Here is a 23,242-nt window from a genome sequence, read left to right as displayed (position 1 = left end):
ATGAAAGAGCTATTCCTGTGAACATGAAGAACTTTCCATAAAGTATTTATTGAGAGAGAAAAAGAAGACACAGAAAGTTTCATGATCTATTTTTTGGGGGATAACAATTACACCCCTGTGCATTTGTATATATTCACATGCCATGTGTGTCTAGTTAAAAATTTAGAGAAAAATTATGTACACATGTAAAATATGTAAACATGCTAAATTGTTAATGTGCAGGAAAATTGGATGATGTGGTTGGTGGGGGTAGGAAGTATAGTTTAGACATACCACTATTTTTATGGGCTTTTATGGGCTAGGCTGGACATCTCACTTTGATAATACTATTTTGTTTTTGTTTTTTGTTAATCCTCACCTGAGGATATCTTTTCTATTAATTTTTAGAGAGATTGGAAGAGAGGCATGGGGGGAAGAGAGAGAGAAACATTGATGTGAGAGAGCCACATTGATTGGTTGTCTCCCACACATGCCCCCATCGGGGCCAGGGATTGAACCTGCAACCCAGGTATGTGCCCTTGACCAGGAATCAAACCCATAATCCTTTGGTGTGAGGGCTGACACTCTAACTACTGGGCCACACTGGCCAGCGCTGATAATACTATTTTAATGTTTAATGGAAAAAATATGTTTCAAAAAGCTGAACCACAGGGTTCTGTATTAATGGAGATCAGTGGCATAAATATCAAACACTAGCTGATCATTCAAGTCATATTTATATTTCAGTGAGGTGGGCAGTTTGTGTTTCTCTCAAGAGCAGTCCTATTTTCACTTATGTTCTCACAAAAATAGTTGCATGTTCTCAGCAAAGTCCAGTAAGCAGCAGGGCAGGCAGGCAGGGAGCACGTATGCAAGTGGGTGCACGTATACATGTGGGTGCACACACATGCATGCATGCACACAGGGATTCACACATGCCCACATGCCCATGCAACACACATGCAAGCATATGTGCCCAACTGCAGTCTGCAGGGTGCAGCCAGTGCAGTTCCTGAGGAATCACTGTCATCACAGTGGGGTAAACCTTTTGAGTTAGAAGAGATCCAGAGATGGTTTCCCCTACTCACCATATTTCTAAGGAAACGAGAGTGAGGACCAGAAAAGTAAAATGACTTGGCCAAGGTCACATAGTCATTTAGAAGCCAAATGGGAAACCTGGACCCCAAGGTCTCATGGATACCAAGTCTCAATGTGTAGAGCAGATGCAGCCCACACCCTCCAGGCAAGCTGCACAGCACCCTGCGTGTCTCCGGGTAGAAATCCTTTAGAGTGAGGAAATATCCTACTGAATTTAGGGTAAGTGCAAGGATAAAGGGCTTAGTGGACAGACAGCTGATAGTAGGTTTGAAAATAGATGGGATATGAAGAAATTGTCGCTTATCTGCCCATATGTGGTTTTGGGTCCTTGATACTAGTGGGTAGACTTGACCTCTGTTGTGGACTAATTTACTGTGAGTCAATGAATGGAAAATTACTTAATGAACTGTGTTATTCAAAGAGCTGATGTTGGTGTCCAGACTACATTTTTGCAAAATGCTGGCTCCTCTTTACCGAGGATTTTAGTTTGTTGTTTATTGAAGTGTCATTTTGTAGCATGAGATCTTTCTCACTGTAGTCCCTCCCCCTTCCCGGTCACATGTCAGGCACTGTGCTAGGAGTTGTGGATTCAGAGAGACAAGATAGAAATTCAGTTAGTGGGAAAACACAGATACAATACATAGGTTTTTTTTGGGGGGGGGAATTTTTTATGCAGAGGGCTTCCAGGAATGTGTGTGGGGGGGTAGGATTAGTGATAACTTCTCAGAGGAAGTAACTGCTAGTTGGGGTCCTGCAGGATGCATAGGAGTTCTCAGAAAGCTCAGAGGGGAGTTGGGAGGAGAGGACCCTGCAGCAAGGAGAAGCACAGAGCTCCAGAATGTCTAGAGCCAGGCCAGTGCGAGGTCTGATAGATGTGCCTGGATGGAAGGTGTGTGGTAGGAGGGGCAGAGGTCCGTGGCGACCCGGTTTGAGAAGTAGGCAGGGGAAGATCCGGAAGATTGTTTACTATTTAGAGGAGTTTACTTATTCTGTAAAGATGGGTACCCACCTGATGAAGGGAGGATTTCGGTGAGATGTGCATCTTATGAGGCTGACTCTGGCAACAGATTAGGCGGTACTGGGAGCAGGGAGCATGGGTCAGAAATACTGATTCCTTCACTCACCAGAGGATAGGCTAATTTTTGTTTGTGTGTTCTTAATTGACCATAAGAAAAAACATTTATAGTCAGTAAAAAAGCTTTGGGACCTTGGACATGAAGCATAGTCCAAAGCAGTCTACCAGGGCTCATGTAATCAGCAGGAATATTAAATATTTGAGTTAGAAGGCTTTGAAATGTCAGCATTAAAAAAAAAATACATACTTTAGAGACTGGGGATTAGTGTGTTGGAATTGGTCCCTTTTCTAGATTTATGATATTGTTTATCATTGTAGGTGATACTCTCTGGAATCATAGGATTAACAACTTGGAAACGGCCTATGATACTCCTGGTATGTCCTGTTCTTATATACTTTTACCCCTTGTAAAATGTGCTATTTCTGAAGCCTGTTAAATAAACCATCAAAGAAATCCTAAAGCTTCCTTGCCCATTATAAAAGAAGTTAACAATGGACAATATTAGAACTCAGATGTTTCATAACAATAAAGTAAGATGAAAATTTTGCCAGTTTTCTGATTATAAGTTTCTTATCTACCCAGTGCTAAATATGTTTCTTGTTTCAGAAATAGACCTAATTTAAAAAAAAATGTTGACTTCGGATATTTTTTAAAAGATCCACATATGGAGGGAATAATGTAATAAACTCCCTGTGCCAACCACGGAGCTTCAATAATTACGTATTAACTCATAGCCAACCTTGTTCACCCATTCCCCCCACCCTCATATTCGATTTTCCTCCATATTCTTTTGAAGCAAATCTCAATATTAATCATGAATACATGGATTTTTATTGTTATAATGCTTTGGTTGGACTACCTCAGAATTTTGTTGCTTAGATTTTCTATATTCTCTCTTTATCATACAAATAGTATATTTTTATGGAATTTTAGACATATATTAGTAACTGTAAACTTTTTTCATTACTGAGGTTAAATTCAGGTAATATAAAATTAATCCTTTTAAAGTGTACAATTCAGTGACATATAGTACATTTCCAGTGTTCATCCGTTGTTTTTATTTGCCATGTCCTTCTGACTCAGGGAATACGATAAAAAATAGACTATTAACAATGAAGTTGCCAATGTTCAAGGATGAAGTAGAGGGTCTAGGAAATTCGATTTGAAGTATACTTAAAATTTTTTTTTCTATATAACATTTAATTTTTTATTTTTCTCCTATCTATTTTGAAATAGGGTTAAATAATTTTCTCACCATTTTATGTATATACTTAGCAGTTTATCTTGAACAGACCAGTGTTTGCTAGGTGATGGGTAATAAATACAAAACTAGTTAAATTCTTAAATACTATGAGGAGAAGAAGCAGATTGTAGTATGCAGTCATAAAAGTGGATTCTGCCCTCGCTGGAGCCTTAGTTGATTTGAGCCCTGTTCCGATACTCCAAAACTGTGGGTGTAATCCCCGGCCAGGGCGCATGCAAGAGTCAATGAATACATAAATAAGTGGAACAGCGGATCTCTCTCTCTCTCTTTCTGTCTCCCTCTCGCCCTCTCTTTTTTTCTCTTCTCTTCAAATCAATCAATAAAAAAAAAATTTTAAATCTAAAAAAAAAAGAAGAGAAAATAGATTCCACTATTGTGTTGATGGTCTTGAAAAATTGAAGTTTTCAGGCCCACAAGACAATTTAGGCACCATTTTACCACTCCATCAATTATTGCATTTAGTGAAACTATGATAATATTTCTGGAAGGAGTAAATTACTGATGTAGCATTTCAATATATCAGCAGGATGGAAGAAAATGAGGCTTTGGATGAGTTCTATGGCAGATGTTACAAGTGCCAGAGGCTTGTTTTGCAACAACTCTCTAGGTTTACAATCTGTGCAGAAGAATTTTGGATGGTGTTCAATGTTTGTACTAATATTTGGTTATAGGAGTCATCTTTTCCCATTGAGTCAGTATTGAAATGTTCAGTAATAGAAACCTCGGGTATTTAAATGAAATCAAAATCAGAAAATCTCAAATGCTATTTATACTTTGAAAATTTCAAATGGTGATGAGACCATGAGTACATGTTCTTGACAGATATTACAAAAGCCCTCCGTTTAAGACATTTTCTTTAACATTGTTTCCTTTTGGAAAGATGCCCTATAAATTTATTATATGAACTCAAACAATGTTAAATGAAAATGACCTTAATAAAAATGTACCTTTATTACATTTTGAAACAGTATTTCTGTTCTTTGTTGGTAAGTATGTGTACGTAGTCACGAAGTTGTAACCAGTTTGTACATCCTTTGTTGTGCTCTGCTTTTTCTGTTTAACATTAAGTTAGTTAAGTAATGTCAGCAAATATTGTTTTCACATACGAGGAGTCCACAATACCTACCACTTAAAATTGCTAAGAAGCATTCTGTCATTTTTCTATATCACCATCAGTTATAACCCTGTTGGACATTTGAGCTTCTGTATTTTGTATTACCATCAGTTATGAGCCTGTTGGTCATGTAGAGATTGTTTTGAAATGTTAATTAACATCAATTTATAAAGAAGGTAAGTTAATTAATGGAAATTGTGCAAGGGAAAACTTTCTGATAATATCAATAGATCATTTGAGTCAATATCATAACTGAAAAATCCTCAGTCCACGTGAATCTTAATAGCATATCATTATAACCTTGCCAAATGCTTTTGTTATGTTAAAAAATGAAAACATCCTGTGACATAATGAAAGAAACCGGACTTGTCAGTCACACACGCCTAGTTGGAGTCCTAGCTCATCCCCCGAAGGCTGTATAACTCTGTGCAAACCACTTAACTTTCCTGAGTGTGTTTTTCTGTCCTGAACACACTCCAAAGGGTGGCTTTACCACCCCCTACCCCTTTGTGGATACTTCATCTGTTTCCTCCCACCCCCACCATTCCTGAGTTTAGAGAATGCACCAATGGATGGTGTGTGTGTGTGTGTGTGTGTTCGTGCCCCATGAGAGAAGCCAGTGGGCACTGAATCTGTATTCTCATAGACTCAGGCTTGGCTGGTCAGAGTTCCAGCCCTTCTCCCCTTGGTGCCCACATTACCCACAGGAGCACTTTCTGACTCTACTACAGCCAGACTGTCTTACATAAACCTGGGACCTTCTTCCTCTAGTTGTTTGCTTGGATGACTTCTTCTCTTCTGGGTCTCAGCTCAACAGTCACTTCCTGGAAGAGATCTTCCCTGACCACCCTGATTACAGTGGCCCCTGCCACTCACCATGTCCCAGCCCTGAGTGCAGGCTTCACAGCCTGTGATTAGCCTGTGTGCTGTTCCATTACTAGTGGCTGTATATCTCCCCCAGTAAATAGTTCTGTGAGGACCAAGGTCTTGTCTGTCTTCTCCATCCTGTATCCCAAGGATCAATGTGCTCAAGACACATTATCGTTGACTGTAGAGTTAATTTGGCAGTCAATAAGAAACTTAGATCCTCATTGAGTTCTCTCACTTGCTTTTGTCCTCTAGAACTTTGTGATCTTTCCCCTTTAACTTCAGGATGGTTAGAGAGTGTTGTGGTGGAGGTTAGGAGGGGGCTGGTTGGTATTTTTAGGGCCCTTTTGAGAGGCAAGCTGTCCTCATTGTGAGTTGTTGAGTGCATACCAGTCGAGAACACTGGAATACTTCCTTTGAGAGCCACTTACCTTTGTGTTCCCTCTTTTGCAATTGTTTCAGTGATTCCATTAGGTTTTATACTTGTTTGAACAAGCAAGGGTCAGTTTGACCTAGTTTCTTCAAACTCAGGTTTTCATGGAAACTTGGAATTGGTATCTCTCACTCACTGGTCACCTTCCTTACACCGATAAAATACTCATGTGTCCAGAGCAAACATAATAATGTTGGAAAACAGTTTGCAAAGATTTGTAGCCATCTTTTGGCTGTGACTGGGATTAAGCTGGGTGTTTATACACGTGCATACATTTGTGTGTGTGTGTGTGTGTGTGTGTGCACTCACATGCAGAGTATTCTAGGTTGTGTATTTTCCATCAAGAGCAAACATTTTCCATTTTAAAAGAATGTTCTTATTTTTTATAGATATTATTCCTCTTTTATTCTAATAAAATATTTAGAAATTATAGACTCAGCACTAGATAAGACCGCAAAAATTGTGCACCTCAGTTAGAAAATGAAGTTGTCTTGGTATTTTTTTCTTTGGTGGTACATTTGGTAAGAATTACCACTGTGAAAGTGCAGCCAGGCATTCTGTCTGTAGTTTTGGTTGCCTATGAAGTGATCATTTGAGCTATTGTTACTATTTTTCTTGCCAGTTTGGAACAGATGGGATGAATATGACTTTTAAGCTGATACAAGGACAGCTTTACTCGTTAGCACCAAGAATGAAGGTTCCTCCCTGGTAATGTTCTTGGGTCACATATGTGGTTCATGCTCAGCTGTGGGCCCTGTTAATTTGCATCCTAGACTGAGAATAGAAGAGGTAAGTGAATTGGCTATTTAAAAATATTATCCATCAGTTTCTCTTCTAACTTCAAGATTATATATATAGTATTTAGGGTGAAGCCTTATTACCCAAAGAGACTAAAAAGTAGTTTATTTATTTATTTATTTATTTATTTATTTATTTATTTAATCCTCACCCGAGGACATTCTCCCATTTTTTGTTCAGGTAGAGTGGGAGGGAGAGAGAGGAACAGAGAGAGAGAGAGATACATCGATGTGAAGGGACACATCGAGTGGCTGCCACCCGCACAACCGACCAGGGCCGGGGACAAACTGCAACCGAGGTACGTGCCCTTAGCGGGAACCGAACCCGGGTCTCTCAGGACCGCAGGCCGACGCTCTAACCGCTGAGCCAAACCGGCCAGGGCCTAAAAAGTAGTTTAAATAAAATGTACAGACATACACCCTAGCGCTCCTCTAACAGCCCAAGTAGGCTAGGCTGGCAGGGGGTCGGTCTGCTCCTTGAAGCCGTCTGCGGATCCACGTACTCCTGAGCCCTCAGGACCTTTTCCTCTGTTGTGCCTCGAAGGGCGAGTTGTGGCACACCCAGACCTTGGTCAAACGAGGCTAAGGAATTAGCCTCAGCAGCGAGTCAGAAACAGGTATAGGTGGGTTACGCTGCACGATCGATGTTGGTCCCCTCATTCCTGATGATACCAAGAACTGGAGGGGTCAGGATGCCCCTGTGCGGGTTAGGAGCATGTGCAGGTGTAAGACGGGCCCTGAAGCTCTGGTTTTGAGCAGGCTGGTCCTTTCAAATGTACCTCATACGTGTCGATAACTGGGAATGAGCCTGGTTTGAGAGTTCAAGAAACCTGCATTTTCATTTTATGCCGACATGTTCCCACTAATTATCAGGTGATCATGGGGGAAATCTCATGATTCTGTGTCTGTAAAATGAGGGGCGTAGATCAGAAAAATCTTTTAAGAGTCCTAGTTCTCATATTACAGTATAGGTTCAGAGATTCTTCTTTAGTTACCTGGATGGTGTTTTAAGTTAAAATGGGAATTTTTTTTTTTTTAATTTGCACCCAAGGATATTTTTTTCATTTTTGTTCAGATAGAGTGGGAGGGAGAGAGAGGAAGAGAAGGAGGGAGAGATGTGAAAGGAACACATTGACTGGTTGCCTCCCACACCCTGGCTGGGGAAGAACCGCAACTGAGACACGTGCCCTTGACTGGAATCAAGCCCGCGACTCATTGGTCCGCAGGCCGATGCTCTAACCACTGAGAAACCAGCCAGGGCTAAATGGGCATTTTTAACAGGCCATTATATAAGTGCCCTGTGTCTAAACTGAAATACTATGATTGCTTCACTCTTGTTTTTTAAAAGCATAAAAGTGGATGATTGTTCTCACTTTTCAGAATTATTAATAATACTCTCTTGCATGTATATAATGCTTACAAATTTACTAGGTTCTTTCATATACCTTTCTCATGTGACTTATATGGCAGGTATCATTTATATTTTATAGATAAGGGACCTGTGGCTCAGGAGTTAACTGGCTTATCCAATTCACAAACAGATGAATGAACTGTTGTTAGAAAGAACCCAGGGGCTTTGACTCCCAGTCCAGGGTTTGTTTCATCGTGTCATTCCATCACCTCCTCTGTTAGCAAATCGGTAGGTATTTCTCTGTGGCCAACAGTTGCGTGCCCGTGTGTGTGTGCGCATGCGCGTGCATGCGTGCGTGTGTGTGTGTGTGTGTGTGTGTGTACAAAATGTCATTTAAATGAGTTATTTTCTTATTTGTGACTGTCCAATTATTTTTCAAGTTCTTAAGTGACAAAAGTCCCCTGACTCAAAAGAGCCAAGAGAAGAAATGAACAAGGCAAATGAACAGATTTGAGTCTTAGTCCTGTCAATTTCAATCAGCAAGTGGCCAAGGAAATGATCGAATGTTCTTATTTGTATGATGTGAATGCACCCATCCTTTAGGACTGTGGTGGGCCACAAATGGTCTGCGTGTACGGTGAAACTGTAAAATGTAAAATGGGGTCTAAGGCTTGGCAAGCACGTTATGCTTTATGTTTCATCATCCACTGAGAAAACCTCTAAGAGATCAGGTCTGTCAGTTTGGTGTGTCATTAACTAACCCATGGCAGCAAAACATGCACGTAGGCATCATGAAGGCACCCTGTGTTTGGGCTTATATGTGACCACAGTATAGGTTTAGCCCATTGGTAGCAAAGCTTTCGTTTCTCTCCTTTGATCACCTGCTCCCAGGAACTGTGTGCATTGGGTAAGAACCTGGCACCCTGAGAAATAGGAAATACATGCATGGTTCATCTCTGGGCAGAATCAAGGCCTGAGCAGTACCTTGCTTTGCTTACTTACCTAAGCCATTTGGGTGTGCTTATTAGCAGGATTGGTTCTGTACCAACAGTAATTGCCAAAGCTTTGAAGTAACCTTCCTGCCAAGTTGATTGTTACAATAAAAGTGAGCCTCAGGCCCTGGCCAGTTTGGCTCAGCGGTTAGAGCGTCGGCCTGTGGTCCCGAGAGACCCGGGTTCGGTTCCCGCTAAGGGCACGTACTTCGGTTGCAGTTTGTCCCCGGCCCTGGTTGGTCGTGTGGGTGGCAGCCACTCGATGTGTCCCTTCACGTCGATGTTTCTCTCTCTCTCTCCCTTCCTCTCTCTCCCTCCCACTCTATCTGTACAAAAAATGGAAAAATATCCTCGGGTGAGGATAAAAAAAAAAAAAAAAAAAAAAAAAAAAAAAAAAAAAAAGTGAGCCTCAGACCAAATTCTGCTACATATGCCAACAAACAAACAAACAATTTGTTCATGTACTCTGATTTGCAAGCTTAAAGGATAGAGAAATGGGGTTTTTACTGAGCTTCCAGAACACAGTATGAACAATTTTTTACTTCTAGTTTTGTTTTGTTTTTTAAATTGTTGCATCTACTTGTCTTGAATACCAATGTTGATAACCTGAAATTCTGTCAATCAAGCACAGCTAAATTTATTGGACCTGCTGCTGTAAGAGAAAACACCTCCTTGCCAAGTAGTTCTGAGAAAGGGTGAGTCAAAGGGAGCCTCAGCTGGGTAATTTTAAGGTGAGTCCTGCAAGATAGGAATTGATTGGGTTTGGGCAGCACCTGTGCGATAATGGCGTTGGATTGGTGGGCAGATGAAGGGAGGGTGTGGAAGCAAGATTTGATGAGTAAGCTGTTGTTTTCTGAACTAGCTGAGTTGGTCCACAGTCTTAACCGTTGTGGAACAAGTAGTTCCTGGAGCAAGTGGTGAAGTTATCTTTGCTTGTTCTCAGTCCTGTTTACCATAGGGTCAGAAATTTATGGCCGGTCCCAGAACTGATTAACCCAGAGACAGGAAATTATGTTGGTTTTAGCTCTCACCACTGATTCCACCGAGAACACATTTTAAATATCCATTATGCTGATTAAACAAATGAATTATTTCATCTGTTGGACAGCTTATTTCCATAGTCACCATGCCAGTTTAGCAAAGTCACCTGGATGATGTTGGGAGGTAGAGATAAAGGAGGCAGCTTCTGGAGTACGGCCTTTCTCGTACCTGCTAGCTGACTGTCCTGGAACATGGATTCTTTTTAAAAAAATGTATTTTATTGTTGAGAGTATTACAGATATCCCCCATTTCCCCTCCCTTTACCCCCCTCCACCGTCTTCCACCCCACCCCACTCCACCCCACGCCTTCACCTTGATTGTCCTGAGGATACAGCTTGGACCGAACAATATGTATATAATATCACACCATCTTTGGTGAAGTATTTTGAAGTGTATTGCAGATACACTCTGGTAATATGTGCATGAGTGTCTGGTTGCTGAAGGGAGCCCTCTGACCAGTCCTGCATCCAGGCTGTCTGGGCCCAACAGGCTATAGTGATCAAGTTCTGACTATGACTATGAACCACAGATGGTTTGAAGCGAGAGGGAGACCATTTCGAATGGGGGAGGATCTTAAAATCGATGTATTGTCATGTGAAAAGTTGCAGACTAATATGTATGGCGCTTTTGTGTGTGTGTTAGGAACCTGGGGGAGTATACATACATGTTTGTAGTTACGTAGGAAATTTCTGAAAAGACGCACACAGTGGGCACTTCTCTGGACCGCAGGCCGATGCTCTAACTGCTGAGCAAGCCGGCCAGGGCCACAGTGGGCACTTCTGTTGAGTGGGCGGGAATGGGGAGGACGGAGACTTTGCCTTTCCGCTTTGTATCTGGAGAGCGCGGATGCTGCGTTGTGTTGTGTGAAGAGGAGGCTGCTCTAGTTTCTTGTTTTATTTGGGTTTGGCCGTTGGTATCTGCTGTGTCCGAACTCTCTTCTCGGGGTTGGTTTATCTGCCTTTGTGTGAGTCCGGGTGAGAGGCAGGGCCCCGCATCCAGCTATGGAGCATATGAGGCCAGATGATTCCAGTTCTGAATGCCAGCGGCCGGGCCCGTGACTCCAGCCACTGAATTCCTGCCCAGGACTTCGACGCTGGAGCCACCAGTGCCAAGTAGTCAGGCTGCTTAGACTTCACCAGGGAAAAGAGGCAGCCGTTCCAAGGCTGGCAACCAGGGGCCTGTTCTTCCAGTGCCATGACCGTGGTAAAGGTCCCAGCACCCAGCTTCCCTTGGCTCCTTCCTGGCTTCTGAGCCTGGTTCCTGCGGATTCGGTGAGCTATTTGATAGCCTTGCAAGAAACTCCTTTTCTGCTTCAATAGCACACGTGGTTTCCGTTGTTCACAACATAATCAAGAAGTCTGATTGCTGTAGGATCGTGATTTCCTCTCCCCTCTGAATGTTACTTTTATAGATTAAAAAAAAAAGACTTAAAAAAAAAGAGATTCATAGTCTACATTTGGTTATTTATGTTAACTCAGTTGAAGAACAGGAACTCCAGTGGGTTCTCGAGTTAGATTCGTTAATGGCGAGAGCTTGACCTGGGTGGGCAGTGTGGGGGAAGGGGCTGGGATGGGGGAAGGTGTCGGGCTGCAGTGGTGGGGAAGTAGGTCTTAGAGCTGTGATTTCTCAGTGAGGATGCCAGCAGGTTGCCTCGTACGGCTCTCTAATGAAGAGAAAAGAGTAGTTTATAAATGGACGTGTGTGTTAGCAGATATTCTACATGTTGATGGAGGGGAGAGAGTACAGGTTTGCGTAAGATCCGCATCTGATTAAGGTCCCTTTATTAGTTGTATAATTTGGAGCATAATAAATAAATCAGCTCTCCGAGACTGTTACCCACTTATTTTACGTCTATATCTATAAAATATATTTATATATGCTATATATGCACACTGTATGTATATATTTCCAACATATAAATGGCATATATATACACAGTATATGTATTAAAATATCACTTAGCCCTGGCCGGTTTGGCTCAGCAGTTAGAGCATCGACCTGCAGTCCAGAGAGACCCGGGTTTGGTTCCTACTAAGGGCGCGTACCTCGGTTGTAGTTTGTCCCCGGCCCTGGTTGGGTAATATGGGTGGCAACTAATCAATGTGTCTCTTTCACGTCGATGTTTCTCTCTTTCTCTCTCTTCCTCTCTTTCCCTACCACTCTATCTGAACAAAAAACAAAAAAATGTTCTCTGGTGAGGATTAAAAAAAAAAATCACTTATAACATTGTGACATTTTATAATTTACTAAATGCCTTTTAAGAGGAAGATATTTTTTATTTTAAAAAGAGGAGTGCCCTGGCCGGTTTGGCTCAGTGGTTAAAGCATCGGCCTGCAGTCCAGGGAGACCTGGGTTCAGTTCCCGCTAAGGGCGTGTACCTCGGTTGCAGTTTGTCCCCGGCCCTGGTTGGTCGTGCGGGTGGCAGCCACTTGATGTGTCCCTTCACGTCGATGTTTCTCTCTCTCTTTCTCTCTCTCTCTCTCTCTCTCTCTCTCGCTCTCCTTCTCACTGTATCTGAACAAAAAATGGAAAAGCGTCCTTGGTTGAGGATAAAAAAAAAAGGGGGGAGAGCTCATTAGCCTTCTTACTTATATTAAAAATAATAGCTAGACATTTGTGCATTTCTTCCAGCATCCAAACCTGGTTACGCTCCCCAAGGCAACCATTTTAAACTCATTTCAGGTTTTAGTGCTCCTGGAGGTTGTCTCCACCTGCTGACGCGAGGAATCTAACTCCCCCACCTGGCTTCCTCTCCTGTGTTTGGAAATTATTTTTATTTGCCTTATTGATGACTTTATCATTTTAAATGGTATTATAAACTTCTATTTTTTAAGTCAATTTTGCATAGTATGTCTTGCCTCTCTTTTGTAAGGTGGAGAAATGAGCTCCACTTCTGTCCCCCTTCCACCTCCCAGCTTTTAACAGGAACACCATCACCTTGCGTTGTCAGTGTTTTATTGTTTACATTTTGCTCTTAAACTATGCTGTGCCGTTCAAACATCTATAAATTGTTTCTAAAACAATGAAAGCCATAGTAGCATTTCTGTGAATGTGACTGTACCCGGATGTTAGAACTGGATTCTTCATTTCCAGATTCAGCTGGGGCTGCAACACAGCAGATGTCGGCAGCTCCCGCAGTGCAGCCCCGCCAGGCTGTCCCCCAGGCCTTGCAGAGCTTCTGGGTGGAAAGCAGTTTTGCAACCCTTAGCTGATCTCCTTCCCCAGCCCATAAAAAAAGATTAGGGGTTGAAGAGGCAAATGTTTTTGAGAAAGTTACTGAATTGCTCTGGCATTTTGAGTTTCATCTCCCCAGGGGAGAGGTACTTGAAGATAAGCACTTGGAGAACTTGATATGGGTCCCTTGGCGCTTGACTGGACTGATGTCAGGCACATGCTTGGGGGAATTTAGAGGCCTGGTTCGAGTACCCTGTGGCCTTAGAGTTAAAGACTGCAGTTGGGAATAAATGTACTTTCACAGGCCAAGCCCAAGCTGCAAACTTCCAACTGATCAGATGCAAGAGAGAGCAGAGCTTGGGTGAGCTTAGTTCCTGCTCCCCAGAGCCTCGTAGAGGAGTGAGGAGACCACAGCCTGCACAGCTGGACCCCAAGTCCAGGGAACTGCGGGAGCAACAATGTGTATCACTGGAAGCCCCGTTCCGCCGAGGCTGGAAGTGAACAGTCAAGCGAACTCTGGCTGCCCCTTACCTTGCTTACCATCATGCCCTGGCCTCCCCCTCATCCCCTCCTGTCCCAGATGACAGAGCTATGGCTACAGGCTTAGGGGACGTGGACACAAACAGTAGGGACATCAGGAAGATTGCATCACTCCCTTGCCTTGCCCACCACAGGCTTGCTTGCTCCCTGCAGTAATCAACCTGATGAGAAGAAAAGCTGACATTTAAGTGAAGTTGCAAGATTTGACTGGGACATGACACAGGTCTGGACATTGTCATTATGGAAATGAGACTTTCTGTTACTTGCAGTGACTGAGGGACTCTTGGTATCTGATATTAAACAGAGAAGTCATGGGCCTTGCCCCAAATTTCATCTAAGGGGTGAGGAAGAGCAGTCTCTGCAAAGTGGGCTTGACCAACGTTGGGGAAGAGAACAGGTGGTTTTCTGTTGACCCCTGAGGCCTGCTGTTGGAGAGTCAGCTGCATAAGCGCCCGAGGCACCAGGAAGAACGACAGGTTCTAGAGAAGGAAACGTAACCCGTGTCACTCACAGGAGGACAGTTTGGAGCAGCCAAATCCAATCTATTGTTTTTTTCTTATTCTCTATCATCTGCTCAATATTATGTCACATTTTAATTTGGTTCAGCTTTGAACCATGACTCTGACATATAGATTTATTATTTTTCCTGGAGTTCCTAAATGACTTCTTTTTCTCATTGACAAAAAAAAAAGATTTCAGAGATCATCTGGCTACTAATTTTTTTATAGCTCTATTGAGATAAAATGGACATACCACATAACATTCGCCCATTTAAAGTGTGCAGGTCAGTGGTCGTTAGTGTGTTCACAGACGTGCAAACTCACCACCATCAATTGTAGAACATTTTCATCACCCCCCAAAGAAACCCTGTACCCACTGGAAGTCACTCTCGATCCGCCCCAACACTCCCAGCCCTAGGAAATCGCTAATGCCGTTTCTGTCTATAAATTTGCCTATTCTGGGTATTTCAAATAAATGAGATTATATAATATGTGATCCTTTGTAACTGGCTTCTTTCAGTTAGCATGTTTTTGTAAGCACACTATTTTAAAGAGTTATCCATGTTGCAGCATGCATCAGTACGTCCCCCTTTTTATTGTTGAATAATATTCCATTGATGATGATTATTATTATTTATTTATTTGTCAGTTGATGGACATTTCTACTTTGGGGCTAATATCAATAATGCTGCTATGAGCATTAGTGTACAAGTTATTTTGTGGACATGTTTTCAGTTCTCTTGGCTATATGCTTAAGAAAAGAATTGCTGAGTCATATGGTAGCTCTATGTTTAGCATTTTGAGGAACTGTTTTCCAAAGCGGCTGTGTCATTTTATGTTCCCAGCAACAGTATACGTGGGTTTTAATTTCTCCATGTTTTTGTCAATGCTTATTATTGTCTGTTGTTTTTATTGTAGTCATCTTTATGGGTGTTAAGTAGAAATGAGCATCTTTTCACGTGCTTATTGGTATTTGCATGTCTTTGGAGAAGTGTCTATTCAGATCCTTTGCTCATTTTTAAATTGGATTGTTTTTATTACAAGTCCCTTTTCAGATAAATTATTTGCCAACATTTTCTCTCATTCTGTGTATTGTCTTTTTTACTTTTTTGATGGTGTTCTTTGAAGCACAAAAGTTTTTTCATTTTGATGAAGTCCAGTTTATTGTGTTTATTGTCGCTGTACTGTCATAGTTCAGAAGATTCGCTCAGCTTTTCTTCTAAGAGTTTTATTGTTTTAGTTTATATCTAGGTCTGTGATTCATTATTGGAGCTGTTTTACTTTGAAGACATGCCTTCCTTCAACACTGAGCAATTTTTAAAATTATTTGAATATTTCCTTCCCTCAATCTGCTCTGCTCTTTCTTTTTGGAACACTTAATAATCAGATGTTAGACCTCTTGAATTGAGCTCTGTTTCTTAACTTTTCAAAGGTTCACGTTTTCTATTTCTTTGTCTTTTTTCGTTTATATTCTGGGTATTTTCTTAATTTTTTTCTTTTTGTTTGAGAATTATATATTTTGGCCCTGGCCAGTTTGGCTCAGCGGTTAGAGCAACAGTCATGGGTTCCATTCCGGTCAAGGAACTTACCTTGGTTTCGGTCAGGTCATGCGGGAGGCAACCAGTCGATGTGTCTCTCACGTAGACGTTTTTCTCTCTTTCTCCCCCTCCCACTCTATCTGAACAAAAATGGGAAAATATCCTTTGGTAAGGACTGAAAAAAAAGAAAAAAAGAGATAATTATATATTTTGATATTTAGGAATTCTTTTTTGACCGCTGATTCATCTTTTTCCATAGCAACTCTTCTTGTTCTATGTATGCTATAATTTTCCTTATCTCTTCGAAGATACAGATTAGACCCATTAACATTTTTCCTTTTGTACTTTCTGGGTAATCTGTTTGCTCCCTGGGGGTCAGTGGTTCTGGTTGATAACTTGGTCTTTGTTTTTTGCACTGTTTGCTTTTTGATCCTTGGCTGTTCATTTCATGACTGAAGAACTAGATTGGTAATATTTGTAATGTCTGTAATAATGTGTAATAATAATAAACACGTAACTGAGATGCATGTGTTAACCCACTAATCTATGAAGTGTTACTAGTTTCCTCATTCTGAGGAAACTGAGGCACAGAGAGGTTAAGTAATTTGCTCAAGGTTGCATAGCTAGAAGTGGAAGCGTTGGGATGCAGTTTCAGGTGTTCTGTCTCCAGAGTCCATGCTTTATGTCACTACCCCGCTTGTGTGGGTCTGTTCCCAGAGCAGGCTTGCCCGCGAGGGAGGGAGCCTGGGAGCTCTGTGCAGCTGGGTGGGCCTGAGCGATGGCTAGGCTTGACCTCAGCGTGTGCGTGCGAGGAGCAGACAGATGACCCTGCTGTGCCAAGAAGATTTGACTTTGTAATGAATACTCCACTAGGAACTTTGCACCTCCAGGCAGATTATCCAGCTGCTTTAGAAAGAAGTTCACTAGTGGTAGCTGGTAGACAATTGCTTCTACTTCGTTACTTTTGCACCTGAAAAGGTCTCTTCAATATTTTTTCAATGTTTTATCATGCAAATTGTCAAACTTACACAAAAGTTGAGCAAAGAACCCAACAAATTCTCATATGCCTTCTACTTGGATTCTGTAGCTGTTAACGTTTTGTCATATTTACTATGTCTATGCACAAATAAGGGATTTGATTTTGAACTATTTCAAAGTTGCAGACTTCATGGTACTTTACCTCTATATTTCTTAAGAGGCATTCTCTCCTAAAAATCAGACGTTCTTTATCTCACCATAATAACATTATCATAAATAAGAAAATGACTGATAATTTCCTAATGTCATCTAATATTTTGCTCTCACTTAAATTTCCCCAGTCATTCCAAAATGTTGTATAACTTTTTCTTAATCAAAAAGCTTTTTAACCGAAGTATGATTTGTGCATATTTCTGTATGTATCAGTGTGCAGATTGATGTATTATCAAACAAGTGAATATGTCTGTGTAACCGAGTTCCATTTTTTAAAATCTAGGGCCAATCAAGGTTCAGTCATTTTCTTTGATTATTGCATCTTTAGTCTTTTGTTTTCTGGAATACTCTTCTTGCCTCTTTTTTTTTTTCTCTTTCCAGAAAATGACTTTGTGAAGAGATGAGTCAAATTGGTTTATTTCTTCTTCTCTCCTCCTGCCCTTTTTCTTCTCCTCCTTCTCATTTCTTTCCTTCTCCCCTTCCATTTTCTCCTCTTCCTTTCATTTATTTGGTATGGTGAATTTCAAGTGCACCCCTAATCTGAGAGAAATACAACAAGCCCCTTGTACATGTTGCCCATCTACCATAATCACTAACAAATGTTCAGACTTGTCTCACCAAACCCCTAACCATTTCTCTTTTCTCTTGCCATTGGATTGTTTTGAAATAAATCTCAGCCTTCACAATATTTTATTTTTAAATATTTCAGTATATATTTATAAAAGACACCTGTGGGTGCTCATAAGGGCGGTTGACTAAAGCATGAACTTGTGACTTCCGCATGTAACTGCCCCAGCATGTTGGCGAGGATCTGTTGACTTGGATGAGTGTTCCAAGAGGCCCAGCTGCTCGGGTTTCCTAGGATCTAGCTTTGTGTGTCCTAGAACATTACTTCTGCCACATTCCATTGATCAGACAAGTTCCTAAGACCAGCTCAGCATCAAGGGGAGGGGAAACAGAAATTGGACTCCATCTCTTTTCCTTTCTTTCCTTTTTTATTTTTGTGTGTGATTATTAAAATTTGTGATAAAATATACATATAACAAAAATGACCACTTTTATCATTTTTTAAATCCTCACGTGAGGACATTTTCGCATTTATCTTCAGATAGAGCGGGAGGGAGAGAGAGAGGGAGAGAGAGAGAGAAACATAGATGTGAGAGAGACGCACTGAGTGGCTGCCACCCACACGACCCCAACTGGGACCGGGGACAAACTGCAACCAAGGTACATGCCCTTAGTGGGAACCAAACCCAGACTCTCTGGTGCGTGGGCCGACGCTCTAACCGTTGAGCCAAACTGGCCAGCGCACACTTTTACCGTTTTAAAGTGTGCAGTTCAATGGCATTAAATGTATTCACAACACATGACATTCCTGTTTTAAGGGGAAAATGTAACCTGAATTCTAAGCACCGGCTGCTTTGTTCTTCTACCCACTCACCCACCACCCCCTACTCTGCCCATTTTTCTTCCTCAGGAAATGGTGAGCTCCCACCCGGAGCAGAGGTGGGAGCCATTCCCACGCACGCAGTGACAGGGAGTGCGTTGCTGGCCTTCCAGGGCCTGTCTGTGTATGTTCCAGAACAGCAGTAAGAATGCATGATACCTCCATGGGGTGGTATCACAAAGCATCGGTTTTCTTTCCTCTGTTCACTGAGTGATTGATGGATTCATTCATTCATTCAGTATTATTTAAGACCACCTATTTTTTAAGGTCCTTGGTTCAGATTTTGTGCCCCACTGGTGAAGAGTATGTTTTGCTTCTCATTTGTTTGGAGCAGTATGCAAGGCTGCATGTGGAGGATAAAAGGCATGGTGACTGACTGAGTATTTAATCACCTTCCTCTCTCACAAATAATAAATAAATAAATATATCAAGAATTTTTAAAAATTGTATTTTTTAGATTAATGTTTTTGAGTTTTTTCTTATGAGGAAAGAATTGGACGAGCTTTTGATATTTAAATAGAAAAGCACACACACACACACACACACACACACTCACTAACTCCATTCCCGAGGGCTCGACTCTCATGGCCTAATCACCTCCCAAAGGCCCCACCTCCTAATACTATCATCTGGGGGTTAGGATTTCAACATATAAATTTGGGGGAACACAAACATTCAGACTATAGCACTGAGTTTTATTCTATTTCTGAGTATACTGTAATCTGTTCACCCATTCTCCTGTTTATGGATATTTACACTGCTCCCAGATTTTGGTTAGTATGAATCAGTTGCTACAAACATTCTTGTGTGTCTTCCTGTGGACATATGCATTGATTTGTCGAGTATGTACCTAAAAGTGAGTTGCTGAATCATACACAGAGGTTGCCTGATATATCATGGCCAACAAGTGAGGCTGCCTGCATTTGAACCCAGTCTCCTGATTTCAACTTCAGGTGCTTTCCACAAAGAGGAACTCAGATTACTGCAATGACTTTTTTTTTTTTTTAAGGCAAGAATGATGACAGTATAAGAAACATAAGAAATTCTTCCCTTTTGCAGATGTAGCTGAATGGGCTTTGTGATTATGAGGTTCTTCGCTAGTAGCCGATGTTTCACTGCCTTGTGTTTGGGGAGATGCTATCTGGTGATAGTTGGGATGGAAATGTGGGTCTTGGAAATGATACCATTATAACTAGGTTAAAGCCAAACGGGTCCATTTTGAAGGTCCCTGTAAATCCTAAGTGGGTCCCTTATAACTTCAATATTTTGTATCCTTGAACCCTATCCAACTTCTGAAACATGTGCTTGGTATCCTAATAACCCCCACGTCTGATATGTGCACAAGAGTTATTTGAGTGACCATTTGACAAATAAGTTTGGCCAGATACTAATAATGGCAATAAAAATAATGGTAGTAATAAAAAAAAAAACCATATGCAGGAATGAATTTGGGGACCAGCACATGGTGATTCTTTACACAGCCCATGTGCCTCTGCCCAGGTCCTCATTCTGGGGTTTGCAGGGGTGGCATTCTGGCGACTTGACTCGGACTTCTCTTGGCGGCCTCTCCCATGCAGGAGAGAAGGTGAGTCTCCCAGGCAGTGAATCCCGGGAGCATTCTCTCATCGTGTCTGTTGTTCTGACATTTCACAAGTAGCACCATTCAGTGTATGATCTCACACTCCCGCCGTGGCAGCTGGACTCAGGGTTTTCTTTGCTGCTTTAAAAAGTATGTATACAGTGAATATAATTTACATAAATTCCTGATCATAAGTGTTCAGTTAGCTAAGCTTTGTCAGTTGGATACACCCACATAGCCAGTAACCAAGAAGATACAGAACATGTTTACCACGCCAGAAAACTGCCTTGTCTCCTCAGGCATCCCCTCACTCCATACCTTCCTTGAAAAACAGGCAAAACACTCTTCTTATTTCTTTGTATCACCATGGTCATTTTGTCTGTTCTCGAACATCATGTAAGTGAAATCTTCCAGTATCTGGCTCGTTTTCTTCAACATCATGCCTCTGGACTTGACGCTGCTGTTGTGCATCAGTACTTCGTTCCTCTTCATCGCTGGAAGTTCTCCGCTGTGAACAGCCACAGTCTGGGTATTCGTTCTCCTGGGCTGGATGTTTGAGTTCTTCCTACTTTTCAGTCTAATTGAACAAGGCTGCTGTACATAGCTTCTGTAAGTCCTTTTGCGGGCAATTGCACTTATTTCTCTGGGTCTATTCCTAGGTGTGGAATTGCAGGTCATCCAGTGGGTGTATATTCAGAACTGATTTTAATCGAAATTTTATTTTAGCATGGTTTTAGATTTACAGAAATATTGCAAAGATAGTACAGAGAGGTTCTATATACCTCATACCCTGTTTCCCCTATTATTGTTATCTCACGTTAGGTTGGTACATTTGTCCCAGTTAATGAACCAATATTGATACATCAGTATCAATGAAAATGTATACGCTTCAGGTTTCCTGAGTTTATACCTAACATCCTTTCTCTGTCCGGATCTTACCCAGGACATCACCTTACATTTAGTTGTCATGTCTGCTTTGGCTCCTCTTGGCTGTGACAGTTTCTTAGACTCTCCTTGTTTTTCATGTTCTCGAGTGTTTTAAAGAGTACTTGTCAGGGATTATGTAGAATGCACCTCAGCTGAGATTGCTGTTTTTCTCACACACAGACTGAGGTTATTAGGAATGTTGGAGAGGAAGACCACAGAGGTAAAATGCTGTTTTCATCATATCACATCAAGGGTGCACACCATCGACAGGGCTCATTCGTGGTGTTGACCGTGGTCACCTGGTTGATGTGTTTGTCAGGTTCTCCACTGGAAGGCTACTCCTCCTCGATCCTGTCATGCTGTATGCTTTGGAAGGCCCTCACCTTGTGCAGCCTGCAGTTATGGTGTGGGGAGCTGAGGGTAGAGTATCTCCACCTGCATGGGAAATTTATATTTAATTTTTAAGAAACTGAAGAACGGTTTTCTAAAGTGGTGGTATCGTTTTATACCTGGACAAGCGATGTCTGAGAGTCCGTGGGCTCCTCATTCTTACCAACACTTACTGTGCTCAGTCTTTTTAATTTTAACCACGCTTGTTGGTGTCAAATCGTCTCTCATTGTAGTTTTAATTTGCGTTCGTGATTGTTGATGGTGTTGACACCTTTTCATGTGCTTATTGGCCGTTTCTGTATCTTCTTTTGTCAAATATGTGTTCTAGTCTTTTGCCCGATTTTTAATCGGCAATTTTTAATTTTTTCTAGTTTTTTTGCCTTCTTCTTATTGAGTTGAGAAGTTATTTGTATATTCTGGAAAAGGTTCTTTGTTCAGCATATGCATGAAAAATGTTCTTCCATTCCGGGGCTTGCCTATTGATTTTCATTTGATGAACTGGATTTGAGATTTCAAGGATGACATTTAGGGTCCAGTGTTGGGTAATGAACTCCCACCCATTCGGTATCTGATGCTGCTGAGCTTTAGTTATGAAGATTAGTGGTGTGCTGGTGGGCTTAAGGGCTATAACTCTGCTTTCTTTTCAAGGCATCTGATACTGGAGTAGATAACGCAGTACCTGGTGGTTACTGGCGCCACTCTGTCTGGCTGCTGATTGGGTGCCGGGTTTGAGGGGCAACTGAGGGACATTCCAGTCTTATCAGGAGAGGCTCAGCCGGCCTCCTGCAGGACTGAAAAAAGGCTCATCTTTTTTTTTTTTCACTTGTATCCTACAGTTTCTGGCTAGTAATGGCTCTGAGGGCCTTGATTGTCCTGGGTTCCATTTATATTCGAGAATTCTCCATTTGTCTACCTAGCATGGACCCTGCAGACCTCAGAACAAGTAACAATGGCTCAAGGAGAAAGCGGCATTGCTTAACCTAAGGAACAGATACAAGATAGGGAGAGAATGCTCTTATCTGCAGAGAAAAAAAGTAGGGACCTGAAGTTATTGAGAAGACTTGAAAAGCAATAACATTCCTGAGCACATTTTAAAAATTCTGAAAAGTGTGTGTGGGGGGGAGAGACATGGATACTAAAAACATGGTTCTGCCTTTTTACAAAATGTTTCCTCTAAGAAGAGAATGTGAGTTTCTTTTATTCAGACAAAACTCTCTCTGAATTTAGCTGGCGTTTTTTCCTAACCCCCTCTTTTCTTGCCATTTCAGGTAAACCTGTTCGTGCTGCTCTCTGTGGTGTGTGTCCTCTTAAATTTAGCTGGGTTTATCCTGGGCTGCCAAGGGGCGCAGTTCGTGTCCAGTGTGCCCAGGTGTGACTTGGTAAGCAGTCCTAAAACATCACCGTGCACCGGCCGACCTGGCCTGGCTGCTCACTGTGGGTGCCAGAGTGTGGCTGGCAACCTCCAGCGCCAGGCAGCGTCCTAAAGTGAAACCCGAAGTGGGTAAAAGGAAGCTGCCTGCTAGTTATTTCCCTCAGCTTGGCAGTTATTCAAGGCAGGGGCCAGCCAGCAGAACCCCAACCCACGCTGTATGATACACCCTCAGTTAGTGGTGGATTAGTTATCCACTATCAGTATCTGTCCGCTCTCACCCGAAGAGGAAAATCGGATATTATCAGAATACAGGTCAGCAGTCCTTTATCCACAACCACTGGAGGCCGGGGGTGTTTCAGATTTCGGAGTTTTTCCAGTTCTTAGAAGATAAATTTGACGTACACGCTGTTTATTCTGTAGCACCCAGTGAAATCTGGGACAGCGGCTGCAGTGGAAACTTCCTGGATTTCAGGGTTGTGTGTAAGAGGTCATGGACCTGGACCATCTCTGAATTTTTTTTTTCTAATTTTTAATTGTGGTAAAATACATGTAACACAAAATATAGCATCCCA

The 23,242-nt window shown here is 41.8% G+C and overlaps 1 protein-coding gene across 2 annotated transcripts in view; it reads left to right on the top strand.

The window, feature by feature from the left end:
* Positions 1-23,242, top strand: part of FAM189A2 (family with sequence similarity 189 member A2) — a 51,220-nt gene that overhangs the window by 6,094 nt on the left and 21,884 nt on the right. For both annotated transcript variants that reach the window (XM_036261323.1, XM_036261324.1), the window contains exons 2-3: positions 2,471-2,527; positions 22,567-22,677. In XM_036261323.1, coding sequence (XP_036117216.1) covers positions 2,471-2,527; positions 22,567-22,677 — 168 coding nt within the window. The remainder of the gene's footprint in view (positions 1-2,470; positions 2,528-22,566; positions 22,678-23,242) is intronic.

Source organism: Molossus molossus, unplaced genomic scaffold (assembly GCF_014108415.1).
Source record: "Molossus molossus isolate mMolMol1 unplaced genomic scaffold, mMolMol1.p scaffold_m16_p_14, whole genome shotgun sequence".
In the NCBI taxonomy this organism is placed as follows: Eukaryota; Metazoa; Chordata; class Mammalia; order Chiroptera; family Molossidae; genus Molossus; species Molossus molossus.
This window is presented reverse-complemented; position numbering and strand designations above follow the sequence as displayed.